Consider the following 22,823-nt stretch of genomic DNA (forward strand, 5'->3'; position numbering starts at 1 on the left):
GTACAAACCTCATTGCTACACAACTGTTTTTAATTGGTCAATGTTACATAGGCTTATGTGTTTTAAGTCATGTTTAAAAAAAAAAAATCTGAGCGTTAGATCTCGGCTTGCATTTTGACTCAGTGATCTTTACTTACTCAGAAAAGGTTGACGACCACTGCTAAAGACCAATGCAGTAGTAGGCCTATAACTTCCATTGCCAACTAAGTAAAATACATAGACCTAAAGCCGAGCAAAATAAAAACAGTAGAAAATAACCTGATAAATTCAGGTTCTTTCAATCACATTAATATATATACTCCGCCTGTCTGCATCCCTTTATATCTGTCTTGACTTGAGCTATCGCTAGTGAAGTGCAACATTGTATCAACTCAGCAGTGTTCAGGCATGAACACTCCTAAATGATGGTTCTAAAATAATCCAAAACCTGTTTCTCACAAGTGTAACAGGTCGTGAACAATGCAAACAACGTTTCCACTCCGAGAGTGAGAACAGTAGATGACTGTAATAACCTTTATTTAACTTGGTAAGTCAGTTAAGAACAAATTCTTATTTACAATGAAGGCCTACCAAAAGGCAAAAGGCCTCATGCGGGGGACTGGGATGAAAAAATAAATAGAATATAAATATAGGACAAAACACTCACAACACTACATAAAGAGAGACCTAAGATGACAACATAGCAAGGCGACAACACAACTTGGTAGCAACACAACATGGTAGCAGCACAAAACATGGTACAAACATTATTGGGCACAGACAACAGCACAAAGGGGAAGAAGGTAGAGACAACAATACATCACACAAAGCAGCCACAACTGTCAGTAAGAGTGTCCATGAGTCTTTGAATGAAGAGATTGAGATAAAACTGTCTAGTTTGAGTGTTTGTTGCAGTCACTAGCTGCAGCGAACTGAAAAGAGGAGCGACCCAGGGATGTGTGTGCTTTGGGGACTTTTAACAGAATGTGACTGGCAGAACGAGTGTTGTATGTAGAGGATGAGGGCTGCAGTAGATATCTCAGATAGGGGGGAGTGAGGCCTAAGAGGGTTTTATAAATAAGCATCAACCAGTGGGTCTTGCGATGGGTATACAGAGATGACCAGTTTACAGAGGAGTATAGAGTGCAGTAATGTGTCCTTTTAGGAGCATTAGTGGCACATCTGATGGCCGAATGGTAAAGAACATCTAGACGCTCGAGAGCACCCTTACCTGCCGAACTATAAATGATGTCTCCGTAATCTAGCGTGGGTAGGATGGTCATCTGAATCAGGGTTAGTTTGGCAGCTGGGGTGAAAGAGGAGCAATTACGATACAGGAAACAAAGTCTAGATTTAACTTCAGCCTGCAGCTTTGATATGTGCTGAGAGAAGGACAGTGTACCGTCTAGCCATACACCCAAGTTCTTGTAATGAGGTGACTACCTCAAGCTCTAAACCCTCATAAGTAGCAATCACACCTGTGGGGAGAGGGGCATTCTTCTTACCAAGCCACATGACCTTTGTTTTGGAGGTGTTCAGAACAAGGTTAAGGGTAGAGAAAGCTTGTTGGACATTAAGAAAGCTTTGTTGTAGAGCATTTAACCTCTAGGGTATGTGGGATGCTAGCGTCCCACCTAGCCAACATCCAGTGAGATTGCAGAGCGCCAAATTCAAATAGAGAAATACTCATTATAAAAATTCAGAAAATATACAACTATTTTACATTGGTTTAAAGATTAACTTCTTGTGAATCCAACCACGGATTTTAAAAATGCTTTACGGCGAAAGCATACGTTACAATTATTTGAGAACGTAGCCCAGCAGACAAATCATTACAAACAGTAACCAGCCAAGTAGAAGTTACACAAGTCAGAAATAGAGATAAAATTAATCACTTACCTTTGATGATCTTCACATGTTTGCACTCAGAAGACATTCATTTATTCAATAAATGTTGCTTTTGTTCGATAGTCTCTTTATATCCGAAAACCTCCATTTTGTTCGCGTGTTTTCTTCAGTAATCCACAGGCTCAAACGCAGTCACAACAGGCAGACAAAAAATCCAAATTGTATCCGTAAAGTTCATAGAAACATGTCAAACAATGTTCATATTCAATCCTCAGTTTGTTTTTAGCCTAAATAATTGATAATATTTCAACCGGACAATAACGTTGTCAATATAAAAGGTAAACAAGAAAGGCACTCTCTCTGGTCGCACGCATGAAAAAGCTCTGTGACACGGCAGGGTCCACTCATTCAGACTGCTCTTACTCCCTAATTTTTAAGAATACAAGCCTAGTATACATCTAGTGGAAGGCATAGGAACTGCCATTTCAGTCCAAAGTCAATGGATACTGTAATGGCATTGAATAGAAAACTACAAAAATAGATCCTACTTCCTGAATGGATTTTTCTCATATTTTCGCCAGCCAAATCAGTTCTGTTATACTCACATACATTATTTTAACAGTTTTGGAAACTTTAGAGTGTTTTCTATCCAAATCTCCTAATTATATGCATATCCTATCTTCTGGGCCTGAGTAGAAGGCAGTTTAATTTGGGCATGCTTTTCATCCAAAATTCCAAATGCTGCCCGCTACCCTACAGAAGTTAACACAATATCCAGGGAGGGGCCAGCTTGAGTATAAGACTGTATCATCTGCATATAAATGGATGAGTGAGCTACCTACTGCCTGAGCTATGTTAATGTAATTTGAGAAGAGGGATCGAGCCATGGAGTACTCCCTTGGTGACGGGAAGTGGCTGAGACGGCAGATTTTCTGACGTTAATTAGCAAACCAGGCCAAAGTCCCCTCAGAGACACCAATACTCCTTAGCCAGCCTACAAGAATGGAATGGTCTACCGTATCATAAGCTTTGGCCAAGTCAATAAAAATAGCAGCACAATATTGCTTAGAATCAAGAGCAATGGTGACATCATTGAGGACTTTTAGGTTATGGATGTGTCACTGCAAACTTGAGGGGAAACCAGATTGCATACCCAAGATAATACTATAGACATCAAGAAAGCCAGTCAGTTGATTATTGACAAGTTTTTCCAACACTTTTGATTAACTTCTTGATGCACCCATCCCGTTAGCGGGATCATTTTCGTCAACATCCGCTGAATTGCAGAGCGCCAAATTCAAATGAAATTACTAAAAATATTTAATTTTCATGAAATCACAAGTGCAATATAGCAAAACACAGCTTAGCTTGTTGTCAATCCACCTGGCGTGTCAGATTTCAAAAAAGCCTTTCGGCGAAAGCATACCAAGCATTTATGTAAGGACGTCTCTCTCAGCAGACAAAACATTACAAACCACTAGCAGCAAAGTAGATTGGTCACGAAAGTCAGAAAAACAATCAAATGAATCACTTACCTTTGCTCTTCAGATGTTTGCACTCACACGACTCCCAGTTACACAATAAATGTTCCTTTTGTTCCATAAAGATTATTTTTATATCCAAAATACCTCCATTTGGTTGGCGCGTTATGTTCAGAAATCCACAGGCTCGAGCGGTCATTGCGGAGCAGACGAAAATTCCAAATAGTATCCATAAAGTTCGTGGAAACATGTCAACATTTTTTTAGAATCAATCCTCAGGTTGTTTTTACAATATATAATCGATAATATTTCAACCGGACAGTAGCTTCTTCAATAGCAGAGAGAAAGAAAATGGCTGCTCCACTCTGTTGCGCATGCAAAACTACTGGCACCCAGCCATCCCCTGACACGATGTGATCTTTCTCGCTAATTTTTCTAAATAAAGCCTGAAACTATGTCCAAAGACTGTTCAAACCATGTGTAAGCCATAGGAAAATGAATCTGGTTGATACCCCTTTAAATGGAGGCAAGGCTTGCAATGGAACATGGTGCTTTCAAAATAGAAGCCACTTCCTGGTTGGATTTTCCTCATGTTTTCACCTGCAATATCAGTTCTGTTATACTCACAGACAATATTTTGACAGTTTTGGAAACTTTAGAGTGTTTTCTATTCTAATCTGACAATTATATGCATATTATAGATTCTGGGCTGAGAAATTGGCAGTTTCATTTGGGGAAGTTTTTCATCCAAACATCAAAATACTGCCCTCTACACTCAACAGGTTAACGGGGCAAAATAGAAATAGGCCTATAACAGTTAGGATCAGCTTGATCTCCCCTTTTAAATAAAGGATGAACTGTGGCTGCCTTCCAAGCAATTGGAACATCCCCAGAAAGGAGAGACAGGCTTGGTGATGATAGGGGAAGCAACCTTAAAGAAGAAAGGGTCTAAACCATCTGACCCAGATTATTTTTTGGGTTCAAGTTTAAGGTGCTCCTTTAGCAACTCGGACTCAGTGACTGTCTGCAGGGAGAAACTTGGCATCGGGGCAGGGGAAAAAGAGCGAGAAGCTTCAGGGATAGTCGCATTAGAAGGGGTGGGAGATGAGGAATTATTGGACGGGCAAGGAGGCATGGCTGAGTCAAATAGGAATCCTGACTTCATGAAGTGGTGATTAGAGTTCAGCCACGTGCCAGTAACAATCACATCATCAACATTTAAGGGACATGCGCAGCTGTGAGGAGGAGGGTTTATTCTCCAGGTCTTTAACCATGTTCCACATCTTGGGGTTAGACCCACAGAGAGAGAACTGCTTCTTAAAGTAACTAACTTTGGCCTTCCTGACAGCCTGAGTGCACTTATTTCTCATTTGCCTGAACGAGAGCCAGTCAGCCTGAGTATGCGTGTGCCGAGCCTTTTGCCAAATGCAATTCTTGAGGTGGAGTAACTCTGCAAGATCACGGTTGAACCAGGGGCTGAACCTGTTTTTAATTCTATATAATGATAAGATGCTCATGTCTCACCCCTAACAATGCGAGTCACTGTCCCAAAGGCGGGAATGCAGGCGACAAGCTTAGGTCTGCATATTATGCCCGTAAAATTCAGGACAGATTCCTTCAGAGTCCTCTCGCTTAGCCTCTTCCTCTCTGCTGAAACTAGTGAGTGAAACAGCACCAGAAAAGTATGACATGTCATGCTCCCTTTTGTCCAGACAGCATCAGATACACGGTCTACACATATGGCGACAGAGGGACGCTGTTTCGCTCGATCGGATTCTTGATCTGAGATTGAGGCGTCTTTTATGACGGCGCGCATCTTGGTCAAATAAATTAGCAATATTTCTATATTTTATTTGGACGGGAACGGAGGTACGGTAGGGCGGGCCAGGTCCCCTAGGGCTCTCACTTAACGCTGGCCATGGATGCAGGTGTCATTTGGTTAGTTAGCAAGAAATGTGAGTCACTTTGCTTGCTAGCTATGCTGAACTTGAACTGTTAACCGCAGTTAGCATATCTCCTTAGTTTTCAATCAAATGTTTTTGTCATCGATCAAATGGGCGTGCAGGGAGGAAAGTTCCCATCCAGTTGTCAAAACGTGTGTTGGGACAAGCATGCATTGGCAGGCAAGCTGCAGAAGGGCAAGCAGGCTGCTATTCCCCATCGTTTATCAGTGCAATTTTGACGGCCAACTACAAGGTGAAAAAGGTTTGACATGGTTTATCTACTGTTCCCCCGAATTTAGCTCATCTCGATTTGGCTAGCATTAGTTGTTGATCTTGTTGTTTTTGATGTGCATATATGATAGCCTACCTTTTTATGGTCGTTTGATCAATAGGACTGTAACGTTCCCAAATGTAAGAGGACTCCTGTGGTATTTACATATTTGCAGAAATCCATTCAGGTGTATATTGTGGCTTTTGGAGAATGCTTTCTATTGATCTAAAGTCCCACTGTTGCTACTGCCTGTAAACACAGTCCAGTTCAAAATGAATGATGGCAGGCCCATGCGGCAAATCGCTTATTTGCATATATGTATATATACACTATATATGCTATATATATATATATATATATACTATATATATGTATATATATACTGTAGCTCTGATTGGCTATGGCGCACCGGCTTGTATTTACTACAGTGTCTCTCAATTGTAAAAACGCATGGCTGCTTTCACACTGTTTATTGCTATAGAACTTTCACAAATGCCTTACTCTTATTTAATTCCCAAACATTCTATGAATATATGAAAACGAGAAAATGAGCATATGTAAGTACTCGCTTTATAAGATTTAATGTCGCTAAAACGCTGTCATTTCCACTTTATAGGAGGCTTGGGTGAAGTCAATGTCACAAATGTTCCTACTTCAATGAATTATTTCTCAATTATGCTTTAAGATACACATATCAAATATATGTCAACAATCCTTTCTCAGAAGGACCTTTCTATGAATTCAATTTCGTTATTTCTAAATCCTGTTTCGTGAGGAATCACCCATGTCCTATGTTTTTTTTAAATACAATTTTACAAGAAGCTCATATGATACCCCATAAGCAGCCAAACCGCTGGCTCCAGTATTTCCAGGATTTAGTTGTGTTTGGTCAAATAGACAGACAGAAGACCGACAGAGTGCTTGTTGCTGGAAGCTGCTTTATTTCACACGAGCCCTGAAATCAACAATACGAGTCTCTGATCACAGAGTGTTATCATGCTATGGGATATCATGTCATCTTGTATTCTTGTTACTTAACCTTGTTGCAAACCCCCCTGTTTCCTGGGATAACTAGATGAACAAAACCGGACTGTAAGTGATTCAGTAATTCAGCAAAAAATGTTTGATTTAGAGAAATCTGTTCCCAAGTATTCCTATAAATAAATAAAAAGGAGATGTGATCATGTCAAAGTAATCAAGGTATGAATTTGTTCCCCCCCCCCCCCCCCCAAAAAAAACACTGCCTTCCTCACACTTCCCTCCTCCCCGTTGCCCCTGGATACGCTAGCTTCCATTGACATTCTGCTCTGAGCTGGCAGGGTCCGCCCCCTCCGTCTCTCTGTCTATGGTTTCTAGGGCGACCACTGAATGGCCGCTGCCTGACTGAGTCAGAGAGGCGGTCATGGCACCCGCACTGTTGAGCCCGTTTGAATAGGTGCCCGTTTCCTCATCCCTCTGCCCAATCTGCCAGCTCTGTAGACAACCAGGTCTGGCTCCAAATGCACTCAACCTTGCCATTAATGCGTTGTTTTTTTCTTTCTCTCAGAGACACATGCACGCAAGCGCGTGCAGACACACACTCATTTTCTCTCTCTTGCTCCCTCTCTTCTGCTCTCCCTTTATCCATTCCTTTCTTTTAGGAGAAAGGGCTGAATATGGAACAACAAGGTAAGAAAAGAGGTTCAAAAGAGGAGGAAGGAAAGTGTGTCAAACACTTCCTGTGTTCCTGGAAGTGGCAGAGATGACGTCATGTTTAAATGAAAAGCAGTTTGGTCCCGAGGCTCTCTGATAAGTCAGGGGTGGGATTCCAAATAGGGAGAGCGGACGTTTGTCTGGTGATTTAATTAATCAACTTCTGCGCAAACTCGAGTGTACAATGAAGCAGTCATGGGTAGATGAGCTGGCTGTAAGACCATCTGTCACCCATCAGTCACTACGGTGGTCATACGGAGCCTTGTTAAACACTACAATATAGCACAGGCATCTGGTAAACAGAGCACTGCTGTATATTAAGCGCAGACATGACTTAGTCTTACATCAGTGAGTTGAGAAGAAGGAACAGTAGCGCAGCAGTCCAGAGTTAAGAGACATTAAGATTTGATATCTCCTCTCAGCTCCCATGCCTATTACACTATTTAAATGTCATTCTATGTCAGTCTCACATTAATCATGTGCTTTGACTGTAATCATGTTTTTATGAACTGATTTGTTTGACTAGTGGCCCAGAGTCATTAGTCGGGTTATTGAGGGTTTAGCTGAAACAGTTGGGATGATAGTGTAAGCATACGTCCTCTGTGACTGCACTTGTGTGTTAAAATAATGTTTTGTACTGGTTTGTACTGCAACAAGAGGAGAAAGAATAGGACATGCAAAGCTATCCAGAGCTATCCAAGCATGCATACACTGAGTGTACAAAACATTAGGAACATCTGCTCTTTCCATTACATTGACTGACCAGGTGAAAGCTATGATCTCTTATTGATTCCAACTGTTAAATCCACTTCAATCAGTGTAGATGAAGGGAATGAGCCAGGTTAGAGACGATTGGGACATGGATTATGTATATGTACCATTCAGAGGGTGAAAGGGCAAGACAAAATATTTAAGTGTCTTTGAACAGGGTATAGTAGTAGGTGCCAGGCGCACCGGTTTGAGTGTGTGAAGAACTGCAACGTTGCTGGGTTTTTCACACTCAACAGTTTTCCATGTGGATCAAGAATGGGAAGCATTGGATTCAACATGGGCCAGAATCCCTGTGGAATGCTTTCGACACCTTGTAGATTCCTTTCCCCGACGATTTGAGGCTGTTCTGAGGGCAAAGGGGGGTCCATCTCGATATTAGGAAAATATTCCTAATGTTTTGTACACTCAGTGCATATAGTGGCTCTATATATGGCACTGAATATATCTAGAAAAACATTGTCCCACTGACTATACAGTGTAAAATACATGTTTCAGTCCTTATTGTTTTATCGTAGTTTATGTGTATCTGCCCCCCCCCCCCCCCCCTCTCCTTAACCTCCTTCACCATCAGGCCCCCCACTCTTCCCCCTAAACCCGGGAGAATGCGGAAGCCTAGACCTCGCTCCATTTTTAATCATAAACTCTTTAATGGCAATATGGAGGCCTTCATCAAGGTACTGACTGCCCCTTATTTGGCCCCCATGTGGTCTCTCTGTGTGTAAGCTGTCTTTACTAACAGTTCTGGGGGTTCTACCTCCCTGTCCTGTCTTTGACTGCTTTTCTGTCTCACTTCAGCACAGCTCACTGACTTGCCCTTCCTTCATAGCCCTGTGCTGGGCACAACCGCTGTCTAAATAAATTGACTCAATGCCGAGACCCCTCTATTCAATCCTATAGGGAATTCTTGGACTGGACAGTCCATTGGCTTGACAGTTGGGAAAGGTAGTGTTTGTCTCTCTGGTCTGGAGAAGAGTACTCAATTCTACAAATCTTGGCTTTTGAGGTTGTTTAAGTACAGAACGTAGACAGACTCTGGTCATATAAGGTTTGGTTTTGACGTTCTTGCCCATGTTTTAGCACTTGAACTCTGGCCTCTAGATGTTAAACACATTTTGGCGAATGGCCATTTGGCCCAGCACTAAGCATGTCAGGCTATGAAAATAAACACACAAGGTCATATATCCTCTGTGTAAGCCAGGATCCAACACTAGCACAGACAGAAAGAGTGTGTACGGCACAGCAGTGGAGGCCCGTGGGGCTGTTAGTGTCAGACTGTCATGGTTCTATGGCCTTGCCTCCTAGCGTCTCCTCATAATCAATCGAATTGTCCCAGTCAACCTTGTTGTAAAAACTGAGCCACAGTCCCAGCATCCTACAACCCCCCCCTATTCTCCACCATAGCCACCCACCCTCATCCCACATGGCCTCCCCAAGCTTGGGTCTCCCCCGTCCTCTACCTCGCCCCATCTCCACAGCATTCGGGCTTTTCTCTCAGGCTTGAACTCTGACCTCTCTCTGGACGCACTTTTCCCCTGTGCTTCTCTAATCCTGTTGTGGTTCTTCTTGCCTCTCTTCCTCTCTGTTCTGTTCATCCTGCTGCTGCCACTGTTTTCTGCCTGCTCCAGGGGAAGACGGAATGCCCGCGCCCGCAGCCAGGTATTCTGACGTTCATCAGTAGCCTGGTTCCAGATCTGTTTGTGCTGTCTGCCAATGCCGATATGAGTTGGCAAGACGGCATCAACAGATCTAAGAATCAGGCTAGGGGTAAATGGGTTTGGGTTTAATGTGTAAACTAACTAACCAACATCTCTCTGCCTGCCTGGTAACTCTGTCCTTTGTCATCTGATAACCAATGAATGATGTACAGTCACTCGTGAAAGTCTACACACACAACTTGTACAGTCTTCACATTTTTCTGCCTTAAAATTAAATCTAAAAAGGAGAGGTTTTATTAATTAGGAAAATGTTCTAGAATTTTCTTTCACTTAGAAAATGTGGAGTAGGTTGTGTAGAGCTGTAGAAAATAGCATCTAATTTAATTCCTTTTTCGATTGAAATTTAAGGCAGCAAAATTTGAAGACTGCAAGGGGTGTGTAGACTTTCACTAGGCACTTAATATATGAATATATATAGTATGTATATGACTATATTGGTAACCTTGTGAGAAAACGGGGGGTATGGGAAGAACACCACAATCTCCTATTGCCTCTGCAGACCATATATGAATGTTCAGTCAGTTGAAAGTCTTTCAGCTAATATTTAAATAATGTAAATTACCTTATGTAATGGTTATATGATAATGTACTTATCCCTGGTAATTATTCATGCAGTTAATAAAATAATAACTCATTTTACACATAATTAAATAGAACACGATGATGATAGACTATCGATTTTTATTCAGTTGATGTACTTATGTTTGTCATGATTACACACGGAGTGTACAAAACATTAAGAACACCTGCTCTTTCCATTAGACTGACCAGGTGAATCCAGGTAAAGGCTATGATCCCATATTGATGTCACTTGTTAAATCCACTTCGATCAGTTTAGATGAAGCGGAGGAGAAAGGTTAAAGAAGGATTTTTAAGCCTTGAGACAATTGAGACATGGATTGTGTATGCGTGATATTTGAGGGTGAATGGGCAAGACAAAAAATGTAAGTCCCTTTGAATGGGGTATGGTAGTACATGCCAGGCGCACAGGTTTGTGTCAAGAACTGCATCGCTGCTGGGTTTTTCACGCTCAACAGTTTCCCGTATCCAGCCAACTTGACACAACGCACCCCTACCCCTGTCCTGACGAACTGAGGCTGTTCTGATGGCAAAATGGGGGGTTCCAACTCAATACAAGGAAGGTGTTCTTAATGTTTTGTATGCTCATTGTACATTAGTCATTGTCTGTGCACAGTCAGATAATGAATGTATTAATGTGCTGTGTTCACACTCATAACCTGTGGCGAGTCACCTTACCTCTCTCTACACCCCTGTATGCCTCTCTGTTAGGACTCAGGGCAGGCCATACCAGTGGTGGTTGAGAGCTGTGTACGCTACATCAATCTATATGGTAAGAGGAACACAGTAATGAATTGATAGATACTGTATGTAGTCCATAGATTTGAATATACTACAGTAAATGCTCCATTTTGGATCTCTGTGATGTAGTTTCTCATCTTGTAATTTTGAATATGGAAACTAGCATGTAGTGGACAGACTGAGATTATGTTACTAATGGTTGTTTAGGCTATGGACATATTACACTTTTTTGGTGAATATAAATGTTTCCATTTAGTTGTGTGTTTGTGTGTGTCTCTGTCTTTGTGTCTCTGTCTATGTGTCTGTGTTGCCAGATTTGTTTCCATCTAAGTGCTGACTTGGGTTTCTCTGCTCCAACAGGCCTTCAGCAGCAGGGCATATTCAGGATTCCCGGCTCACAGGTCGAAGTCAACGATATAAAAAATTCATTTGAGAGAGGTCGGTCCGAGCGAGGCCCCATATCCTGCTTGATCGTTTTTTTATTGCGTTTAGTCTGCCTCGGAATGCCACAGCCCCTCCCTCTAGGACCATAAAGTGCAGATGGATACATAGACAGCACATATGTCATGCGTGACACTGTAACGGACATGAAAAGCTAGTTTAGATGTATAGCAGCGGTAGCTACCACATTCTGAACAGAAATGCTAGTTGGGCGAAAATACTGTACTGACAAATATACAAATTTATCTTTGTTCTTTTTGTTGGCTAGCTAATGTGTGTCGTGGACTATCTAATATCTATCTATAGAGAAAGCCGAGACATTTTCCTAAGACTAGTTAATGAGGTGTTATATTGTATTACATGACGGCTGACAAGTGTTTTTACAAGCTTAATGCATTTCTTTAACAAAACATTCGGTTTACTAAGCAGAGATTAACTTTTTCACACAAGCATGACTTGGGTTATATAGATGAAAAAAAGTCACAGTTGAATATCCAGCAAGACAGCTTGTGACAGCTTGTGTGATGCCTCTAGGTGAGGACCCATTGGTGGATGATCAGAGTGACCATGACATCATGGCGGTGGCAGGGGTTCTGAAGCTGTACTTCAGGGGGTTGGAGACCCCACTGTTCCCCAAAGAACGCTTCCTCGACCTCATGTCTACCATCAGTAAGTATTACCATTGTACTGCTGATGTACAATGACCTCATAGCAACCATCAGTAAGGACTGGACTAGTGTACTCCACTGGGGCGGATGCGGGATTTAGAATTTTTTATTTTTTATTATTAATAATTGTTTGGATTGATATAGTAAATATGTTTACTATAGTAAAGTAGATATGCCCCTCTCCCTGTCTTTCTCAGAACTAGACTCTGGTGCAGAGAGAGCTCATCACCTTCAGCAGATCGTTGTAACTCTTTCTCGCCCCGTCATCATCGTCATGAGATACCTGTTTGCATTCCTCAACCAGTAAGTCCATATATCAGTTGCTAAGTCTATATATCAACCAGTAAGTCCATATATCAGTTGCTAAGTCTATATATCAACCAGTAAGTTACAACGGTGATGGAGCCAGAGAGGATGGCTGCCGTTTTATTGGCTCTTAACCAACCATGCTATTTTGTTAGTTTTTTCACATTGTTTGTAACTTATTTTCTACATAATGTTGCTGCTACCGTCTCTTATGACCGAAAAGAGCTTCTAGACATTAGAACAGCGATTACGCTTCTCGAATTGGACGCATAATTTTTCTTTAATGAGTCAGACGAGAAGGATATACTCCAAACACAAACAGGCCCTCATCCTGGAAAAAGAGACAGAGATTTTGCAGAAAGAGATCGGGATGCCTTGTGAGGATCAGGCGACCAGTGGCTAATCTGCCTTTGCCATCCGTACTGTTAGCCAACATTCAATTGCTGAAAAATGAATGGGACGAACTGAAAGCATGTATATCCTACCAACGGGACATTAAAAACTGTACTATCTTATGTTTCATGAGTCGTGGCTGAATGACAACATTAATAACATACAGCTGGCGGGTTATACACTATATCGGCAGGATAGAACAGCAGCCTCTGGTAAGACACGGGGCGGCGGCCTATGTATATTTGTAAACAACAACTGGTGCACGATATCTAAGGAAGTCTCGAGGATTTGCTCGCCTGATGTGACACAAGCCTACCAGTCGAGCTAAATTACTTCTATGCTCGCTTCGAGACAAGTAACACTGAAACATGCATGAGAGCATCAAATGTTCCAGACGACTGTGTGATCACGTTCTCCGCAGTCGATGTGAGTAAGACCTTTTAAACAGGTCAACATTCACAAGGCTGCAGGGCCAGACTGATTACCAGGAAGTGTACTCCGAGCATGCGCTGACCAACTGGCAAGTGTCTTCACTGACATTTTCAACCTCTCCCTGTCCGAGTCTGTAATACCAACATGTTTCAAGCAGACCACCATAGTCCCTGTGTCCCCAAGAACACTAAGGTAACCTGCCTAAATTACTACTGACCTGTAGCACTCACGTCTGTAGCCATGAAGTGCTTTGAAAGGCTGGTCAATGCTCAGATCAACACCATTGTCCCAGAAACCCTAGACCCACTCCAATTTGCATACCGCCCCAACAGATCCACAGATGATGCAATCTCTATTGCACTCCACACTGCCCTTTCACACCTGGACAAAAGGAGCACCTATGTGAGAATGCTATTGATTGACTACACCTCAGCGCTCAACACCATAGTGCCCACAAAGCTCATCACTAAGCTAAGGACCCTGGGACTAAACACCTCCCTCTGCAACTGGATCTTGGACTTCCTGATGGGGCCGCCCCCCCAGGTGGTAAGGGTAGGTAACAACACATCTGCCATGCTGTTCCTTAACACAGGAGCCCCTCAGGAGACTGAAAAGATTTGGCATGGGTCCTCAGATCCTCAAATGGTTTTGCAGCTGCACCATCGAGAGCATCCGGACAGGTTGTATCACTGCCTGGTATGGCAACAGCTCAGCCTCCAACTGCGAGGCACTACGGAGGGTAGTGCATATGGCCCAGTACATCACGGGGGTCAAGCTTCCTGCCATCCAGGACCTCTTACCGCACGGCAAGTGGTACCGGAGTGCCAAGTCTAGGTCCAAGAGGCTTCTAAACAGCTTCTACTCCCAAGCCATAAGACTCCTGAACATCTACTCAAATGGCTTCCCAGACTATTTGCATTGCCCCCCCCCCCTCTACGCTGCTGCTATTATCTATGCATAGTCACTTTAAAAACTCTACCTACATGTACGTATTACCTCAACATTGGTGCCCCCGCACATTGACTCTGTACCTGTAACCCCTGTATATATCCCCACTATTGTTATTTTACTGCTGCTCTTGAATTATTTGTTATTTTTATCACTTTTTTGGGGGGTATTTTCTTGAAACTACATGGTTGGTTAAGGGCTTGTAAGTAAGCATTTTACTGTAAGGTGTAACCTGTTGTATTCGGCGCATGTGACAAATAACAGGTGATTTGATCACCATAATAATGTTATATGTTTTAGGGAGAAAGAGGAGGGCAGTCCTCATTAAATGAGGAAAAATGAAAATAAACCGTATAAAAAAGAAAAAATGTTCAGTCAAAGTGTTGTCATTATAAAAACATGTGTTTATGAACAAACCCAATAAATATACCCATACTATATTATGGATAATTGTTTTGTTTGTTAAATCCCCATTGTTTCTCTACAGTCTATCCCAATACAGTGATGAGAACATGATGGATCCCTATAACCTGGCTACCTGCTTCGGCCCGACTCTGATGCCCATACCTGATGACCATGATCCTGTGGCCTGCCAGACGCACGTTAATGAGGTCATCAAGACCATCATCATCCACAACGAGGTCATCTTCCCGAGTCACCGTGAGCTGGACGGACCAGTCTATGAGAAGTGCATGGCTGGAGGAGAGGAGTACTGGTTAGTGATGTCATATTATTATGCGCCTTGGTTCTGATTGGATGGGAGAGAGGATGGAGAATAACCAATGGAGAAAAGGACGTAAGGTCACTGGATCCAGTTCTGCATTTCAAAAGACTTGACCGTCTTGTTGTTGTAGTTTAGCCCAAAGCACTACACTGTGTCGTTCTTTATCATTATCCAAATCTATGAATCAATGTATGCATTTTTTTTTTCTCCATCTCTCTCCCACACCATTCAGTGACAGTCCCCATAGTGAGCCAGGTGCCATTGATGAAGTGGACAATGGTACAGGACCTCCCACCAGTGATGATGAACTGGAGCAAATCGAGGCCATTGCTAAGTTCGACTACGTGGGGCGAACTCCCAGAGAGCTTTCCTTTAAGAAGGGGGCATCCCTGCTGTTGTACCTGAGAGCCTCTGATGACTGGTGGGAGGGACGACACAACGGAGTGGATGGACTCATCCCACATCAGTATATCGTGGTGCAGGACATGTAAGTACAGAATGAGCACTTCATATGTCACATTTCTATTTAAGTGCTCGAATGCTACCAACTACTCCAATGCTACACGCTTTTGTTTAGGATAAAAACATATATTGTAATTCTGAGTCGACCAGAGACAGACTCTGCACCAGGACACTGTGGTCCTCCAGGTTATGTGAGTCCATGTGCACTGTCCCATCCACCAGCTGTATTTGGTCAATAACAGTTAACAGATGAACTGTGCCCAAAGGGCATTAGTCTGTTACTGTCGGAGTCGGGATATATTGTCTGAGTTGGTCCAGCCATCTGGATTCTCAGTTCATTGCGCCAACAGGAATAAACATCTCTCCGGGAAGAAGAAGGGCGGGGGTGTATGTTTCATGATGAATGACTCATGGTGTAATTGTGATAACATACAGGAACTCAAGTCCTTTTGTTCACCCGACCTAGAATACCTCACGATCAAATGCCGACCGTATTATCGCTCAAGAGAATTCTCTTCGATTATAGTCACAGCCTTGTATATCCCCCCTCAAGCCGATACCACGACTGCCCCTCAAAGAACGTCACTGGACTTTATGCAAACTGGAAACCACATATCCTGAGGCTGCATTTATTGATTTTAACAAAGCAAATTTGAAGAAAAGGCTGCCTAAATTCTATCAGCATATCGACTGTAGTACTCACGCTGCTAAAACACTAGAGCACTGTTACTCCAACTTCCGGGATGCATACAAGGCACTCCCCTGCCCTCCTTTTGGCAAATCTGACCACGACTCCATTTTGCTCCTCCCTTTCTATAAGCAGAAACTCAAACGGGAAGTACACGTGCTAAGGACTATTCAACGCTGGTCCGACCAATCGGAATCAACGCTTCATTGTTTTTGATTGATTGTTTTGATCATGCAGACTGGGATATGTTCCGGGTAGCTTCCGAGAATAATATTGACAAATATACCAAAACGGTAACTGATTTTATCAGGGAGTGTATAGGAGATGTTGTGCCCACTGTGACTATCAAAACCTACCCTAAACAGAAACCCTGGATAGATGGCAGCATTGGCGCAAAACTGAAAGCGTGAACGACCGCATTTAAACATGGCAAGGTGACTGGGAATATGGCAGAATACAAACAGAGTAGTCATTCCCTCTGCAAGGCAACCAAACAGGCACAACGTCAGTATAGAGACAAAGTAGAGTCGCAATTCAACGGCTCAGACACGAGGCGTATGTGGCAGGGTTTACAGACAATCACGGACTACAAAAGGAAAACCAGCCACGTCGCGGACACTGACGTTTTGCTTCTTTGCTCTTTGCTTGCTTTGAGGATAACATAGTGCCGTTGACGCGGCCTGCTACCAAGGACTGTTGGCTCTCCTTCTCCGTGGCTGATGTGAGTAAGATATTTAAACGTGTTAACCCTCGCAAGGCTGCCGGGCCAGACGGCATCCCTAGCCACATCCTCAGAGCGTGCGCTGATCAGCTGGCTGGTGTGTTTACGAACATATTCAATCTTTCCCTATCCCAGTCTGCTGTTCCCACATGCTTCAAGAGAGCCACCATTGTTCCTGTACCCAAAAAAAGCGAAGGTAACTGAACTAAATGACTATCGCCCCGTAGAACTCACCTCTGTCATAATGAAGTACTTTGAGAGACTGAGAATTTGACAGAGGTAATAAACTGCCCATTGATCAGCACAGCAATTGAGAAAACCACCATGTTTGCAAAACAAGATGTCAGTATTACACAGATAAGATAACGGTTATCAGAAATCAGGCGGACAGGCTCTATGGACCTCTAGGTATGAGTGACCGTGTCCAACACACCACCACCTGGTGTTATGTTGGGCACCTACTGACCCCCAAAAAGATTATACGAAATAAAACAAAATTCTCAACGACATGCATTACTAAATAAAAAGGTTTTAAGGAAATACAGGCAGGCACTACATTACTACAAGCCTTAACAGCTCGCTCAATCTGGCATGATGGTCTTTTAAGTATAAAAGAAAAGCTTGTTTTCAAATCATTTAAAACGTTTAAAAAGCTAGTGGAATGGGATTAGTGTGTGGTGTGTGAAGAATCCAATACGTTAACTTGCATATGGTACACGTCACATTATTGTGCGAGCACCTCCTCGTAGAGTATGATTTAGGCTGTTTGAGAAGGTTTGAATCCTAAGCAACCTGCAGACACATTGTTTGAAGTAGAATAGACCATACTGTAACATGTCAAAAATATCTGCTGGAAAACCTTGGTAGAGCATGGGTGGAGTAGGCATTGTGGTGCTCGTGAATTTTATTTTTTTCAGCTTCAGACCAATGCCTACCTCTCACTTAAAACATTTTTTTGTTTTTATAATAAGTATAAGAGCCTCTCCTCATTCTCCGGAGGCAACACCTACTCATGACAAAGATGGAACGTTAAGGTCACTCTATAACTGGTCATTTATCCTTCCAGAACTCTGCCCGACAGCCAATCACCATCCATCACTGTGAGACGGCAAAATTACACCCTAATTAGGGAGAAGAAACAGGATGTATCCCAAATGGCAACCTATTGCCTTTTTAGTGCACTACTTCTGTTCCAAGCCCTGGTCAAAAGTAGTGCACTAAAAAGAATAGGGTGCCATTTGAGATGCATACACACTCATCTCCAGCTGATCCTCAGGCCTATCGATTCACGTCACAAGGGGGCCCAGGGTAACCAGGGAATGGGTGTTGTGCTTGTTAACGATGCCTTGAAGTCATCTGGCAGCAGATGACATTGACATTCATTATGAGTTAGATTATGATTCTGAAGGACCTTTTATTGTGTTTGTTGAGATGTTAGTTGAGGAAAGTCTTTGGTGTAAGGGTGTCCAGCAAAGTCCTGATCATTTGAATAAACCCTGTGTCCTCCTCTCTGTCTCTCCTTTACCTCAGGGACGATGCATTCTCAGACAGTCTGAGTGGGAAGCCTGAGAGTGAAGCCAGTAGTGGACCCCACCAGGAGGACAGAGACAAGACCTCATCCATGAACCAAGACCATGACCGCAGCTCCCCCTGCGAACACACACAGCATACCCCTGATCACCGCTATGGAGCTGCTTTGGGAAGGTAGCATTAAATTTGACTTGATTGATTCATCCTCACCGTTCACAGAATCTGAAGAAATGCAGATTTAATAGAGGTTTTCTTGACACATGCAGGATTAAATGTTTTCCCTCCATGAGGAGTCTATATAATAATGGTTCATTTAGTGTAGTTTTATTGAATTAACTATATTTTATATCTGCACCATGCCTAAACTCTGTCTAGTCCTGTCGTTGCTATGATGCTGTCCTGATTGTCTGTCTGCTCTGTGTGTTGTGGCTCAACAGGGTGAGGGTTCGTTCAGATGGTGCTGCTATCCCTCACCGCAGGAGCACAGCCGACACCCACAGCCCCACCAGAGGTATGGACATGCCCCCTAGGGTCATACCTCGCCCCTGCAGCCCTCACAAGATGTCCGTCAGCAGGGGCCGCATGGACAGTCCAGAGAAGCACCATCTCAGCACGTTTGGCAGCGCTGGAAGTATCAACCACCCAGACAGGAAGTGCTTCCCCGATGGCTCCGTCCTCAGACCATCCACCGGCTCCACCCGCCATGGTAGCCTTGGTGACCACAAATCACTGGAGGCTGAGGCCCTGGCAGAGGTGAGAGTCTATAAAGTAAAGCAATAAATAACTCACAACAGCCAAAAGGTGAGGTGCTGACTAACGGATGATAAACTAACCTATTGAAGAAAGAATGTTGCTCCTTGCTTGTGGATTAATTTAACCAACGTTTTGGCTAAAGGGCCTTTTTCAGGGTATGCAGAAGTGAGACTCTAATCACTGCAATAAAGACTTGACAATTTAACAAATATAACGGGGGCTAGCTAAAAGCAACTGATTCAGTGGGTGAAGTCAGGCAAGACCAAACGTCCCTTTATTATTCATAATACATAGCGGCTGTTCTTTTCATTTGACCTATTTCCTGCCAAGGCAGCCAGGTTTAGAGTTGTTCAGTGGAAAGCTAATGAGGATATTCTCCTGTCTGTGGTTCAGAGACAGAGAGAGGCATACAGACTCTTAGGGAGAGCCAGACAGACAGACAGACAGACAGACAGACAGACAGACAGACAGACAGACAGACAGACAGACAGACAGACAGACAGACAGACAGACAGAGAGACAGAGAGACAGAGAGAGAGATGTATTCTCAGAATGTGTCCAGTACATTCTATGGATCCTAGGGAGGACACAGAAGAACAAAGTCAAAGGCAGCAGCGGGAAGGATATCTGAGAGAGAGGCTCATTCTTTGACCCGTGTTTCTCATTTCCTAATTACTGTTCAGTCTGTTAGCTGCTGCTATCTCCCCATTTAAATATGGCTCCCTTTGTGTGCTTCATTAGAGAGAGAATATTGGAACCGTTTGTGAGGTGTTAATTTGTCCATTTATCCCTGCTTTCAATAAGAAAACCGTTTAGTTTTTATTCTGAAGAGTTGGTACGTCAGTGTTTTGTTTGAGAATTAACAATACGTCAGCAGATGTCTGAATGGGCCATTCCTTTTTGTATTTTTTTTTTAATGGTGTCTAATACACTACACTACGATGGACAGCCAAGATGTTGCATAATATCAATATTTAGTGAAACTGTGTGTGTTACAGGACATAGAAAAGACCATGAACACCGCCCTGCATGAGCTACGTGAGCTGGAGCGTCAGAACGTGGCCAAGCACGCTCCCGATGTGGTCCTGGACACCTTGGAGCCCCTGAAGCAGCAGCAACCCTCCTCCTCCGGGTCCAGACCACCCTCTGAGCCCCCCGGCAGCCCCCTCCACACTAACACCATGGCCATCCGGGACCCTGACGCTGCCCTACGCCGTAGCAGCTGTTCCTCGTCCTCCGAGACCATGAGCACCTTCAAACCGACTGCACGGAGGCCCATCGCCCCCCTGAGGCCACCGCCGATCAGACCACTCCGGCCTGCCCCCATCCACCCGGGACATGGCCATGGACAGGGGCAGCACAGGTCCAGTAGTTCCAGCTCCTCAGGCATGGGTAGTCCAGCCTCTATCACCCCCACAGACAGGGTGTTCCCCAAGGCACCATCCCCATCCCCCTCCACTTCCTCTTCGTCCTCAGACAAACAGGGTAACATGTAGCCTGGCTGAGCAGGCTGCAGCAGTCCCAGACAGAGCCCAGGAACTGTAGTATGGAACTGACTGAGCTGGCTGCAGCATAGCCCTATATAGGACACATATGTGCATCCACGCATATGGCTGTCCTAGAAGGCTAAAATGTGGAGCCTGGAAAATAACTGGCTAAATGTTTTAGGGGGTTCGTGTTTCTGAAAATCCTGCTACTGAAGGCATATCTATATTCTGTAACTCCTTGTTCGTCCATACTGATAGTATAATGTGTGGATATCTGTAAAAAAAAAAAAAAAAAAAAACGGTCAGAGACTAACTTTTCTCCAAACCGGCAGCGTCTTCTTCATTTCCGCTGGCTGTGACAAAAGAAACACATTGAGGCCTTGTCTCTGTGGGAACAATATCGACCACTAACCAGTAGGAAGTTGGATTCAACATGTAGGATGAGGGCTGATTTAATTGATTTATTGACAGCTGAACATCCACCAGTATTGACTGTGTGCTTGTCGGTGGAGATTATGAATCACTCAGCAGAAACATGTACCCTACTTTGATAATCATTATAAATGATGTTTCTACTCTCCCCATGTGGCACATAACTGCCACAGAACAAACCTGATCAAAGGGATGCACTGGATAACTCTTTGTTTACTGTTCTAGCCATAGAGAGAGAACTGTGGTTTGTTTTTCAGAATAACAAACCCTCTCAAATGGAAGCTTGGTGTTTGTGAGCTGGGAGTCTGAGACTAGCATTTATTACTCTGCAGATAGGAATACTTATTACAATCTTTCTTTCTCCCTTTCGCCCTCTTTTTCTTTCTCTCTCTCTCTCTCTCTCTCTCTCGGTCTCTCTTTCTCCCTCTCTTTTTCTCTCACTGTCTCTGTCTCTCTCTCTCTCCAGTTTGAGATTAGCGGTGGTACCTCAAGAAAAGAGCAAACACCTTGTCATGACCAGACCCAGTCTACTAAAGAGAATAATGCACTGATTTGATTTGGTCATTCTCTGTGAGCCTGAACTGGTTGATCCTGTATACTGTATGTACAGTATATTGATACAGTTATGTGTATGAAGACAAAAGAGCATCAGTGTATGTAACAAGGTTAGTTGTGCTGTTACATGTGGACCGGATCTCTTACTTGGTGAAGTAGATTGCACACTTACCACTGTTTTCTTGTAGGCCTACTTTGGACTTGTACAGTATATAGATGGACTTGCTTGCTTGGTGGTACGTGTTCCTGTATGTATTATATGAGGGATCATTAATCAGCAAAACACATGTTAAAAGTGTTATAGATACATTTCAAATGGAAAATAATATGCATAAAGTTGAAAACTACCTGTATGTATGAATAACATGGTATGATAGACACAGGATATATATAATCATTATATAGTAAGTAGATTTTGTAACTCTTAACCTTGCACAGGCATTAACAGAACAAGAAAATAAATGAGGAATCTGTATCTCAAATGGCCTTTTGGTACTCTTTTGTTGAAATTATACCACACTGACCCTTGGTGGTGAAAAGTTGCAAATACACATGTTTTACAATACAGAAGAGTCAGATTGGTAATTTGGTTTGTTGTGCCACTTAGTGGCGAAGATAGAAACAACACTTCCACTTTAGTGTGGGCAAAGATTATATGATGTATTGACAAAATATTCCACTGACCGCAAGACAATAGAAATACATGCCCTCAACGATGGAAAGCAGGTGAGATCAGGTGGAAACATTTGAGCCAATGAGAAGGCTGATACGTGTGTGAACAACAGGGACAACTAAGTTGTTTTTCTCAAAGTTGACAGAATGCAAAGTGCATTCACTTATCAGTACATTTAGTATTTATTTGGGTCCTGGGGGTCCACACAAAACATAATACAGAACATTAATAGACCACAACAGCTCAAGGACAGAACTACATACATTTAAAAAATGGCGCACACAGCCTACAGTGCATCTGGAAAGTTTAAAAGAAAAATGTAACTAGGCAAGTCGGTTAAGAACAAATTCTTATTTACAATGACGGCATACCGGGGAACAGTGGGTTAGTTGCCTTGTTCAGGGGAAGAACGACAGCGCCTTCTGTTCAAACTATAAAACACGTAGTTACGTTCTAGCTGCTGGTCCAGTTCTGACATTATGTGTAGGCCTAGCTGAGGCGAATGCACTTAATTGGTGTTGAAAATCCACATTTTCCGGGCGTTGCTATGGGGTCCTTGAATGAGCTATCGGACAGAAACGTTAGGGTCC

General features: G+C 43.1%; 1 protein-coding gene across 4 annotated transcripts in view; it reads left to right on the plus strand.

The window, feature by feature from the left end:
- Positions 1-22,042, plus strand: part of LOC110493210 (SLIT-ROBO Rho GTPase-activating protein 3) — a 68,308-nt gene extending 46,266 nt beyond the window's left edge. The window contains exons 11-21 of one of the 4 annotated variants that reach the window (XM_036950127.2): positions 7,163-7,190; positions 8,557-8,659; positions 10,991-11,051; positions 11,381-11,458; positions 11,996-12,130; positions 12,300-12,432; positions 14,696-14,923; positions 15,165-15,419; positions 18,334-18,507; positions 18,771-19,086; positions 20,085-22,042. In XM_036950127.2, coding sequence (XP_036806022.1) covers positions 7,163-7,190; positions 8,557-8,659; positions 10,991-11,051; positions 11,381-11,458; positions 11,996-12,130; positions 12,300-12,432; positions 14,696-14,923; positions 15,165-15,419; positions 18,334-18,507; positions 18,771-19,086; positions 20,085-20,582 — 2,009 coding nt within the window. In that variant the 3' untranslated portion in view covers positions 20,583-22,042. Of the gene's footprint in view, positions 1-7,162; positions 7,191-8,556; positions 8,660-9,610; positions 9,642-10,990; positions 11,052-11,380; positions 11,459-11,995; positions 12,131-12,299; positions 12,433-14,695; positions 14,924-15,164; positions 15,420-18,333; positions 18,508-18,770; positions 19,087-20,084 lie in introns of all 4 variants that reach the window. The other 3 variants (XM_036950128.2, XM_036950129.2, XM_036950130.2) reach the window with 3 other exon arrangements.
- The last annotated feature ends 781 nt before the right edge of the window (positions 22,043-22,823 follow it).

The sequence above is a fragment of the Oncorhynchus mykiss genome, chromosome 17, assembly GCF_057628025.1.
Source record: "Oncorhynchus mykiss isolate SJ-2025 chromosome 17, ASM5762802v1, whole genome shotgun sequence".
NCBI lineage: Eukaryota > Metazoa > Chordata > Actinopteri > Salmoniformes > Salmonidae > Oncorhynchus > Oncorhynchus mykiss.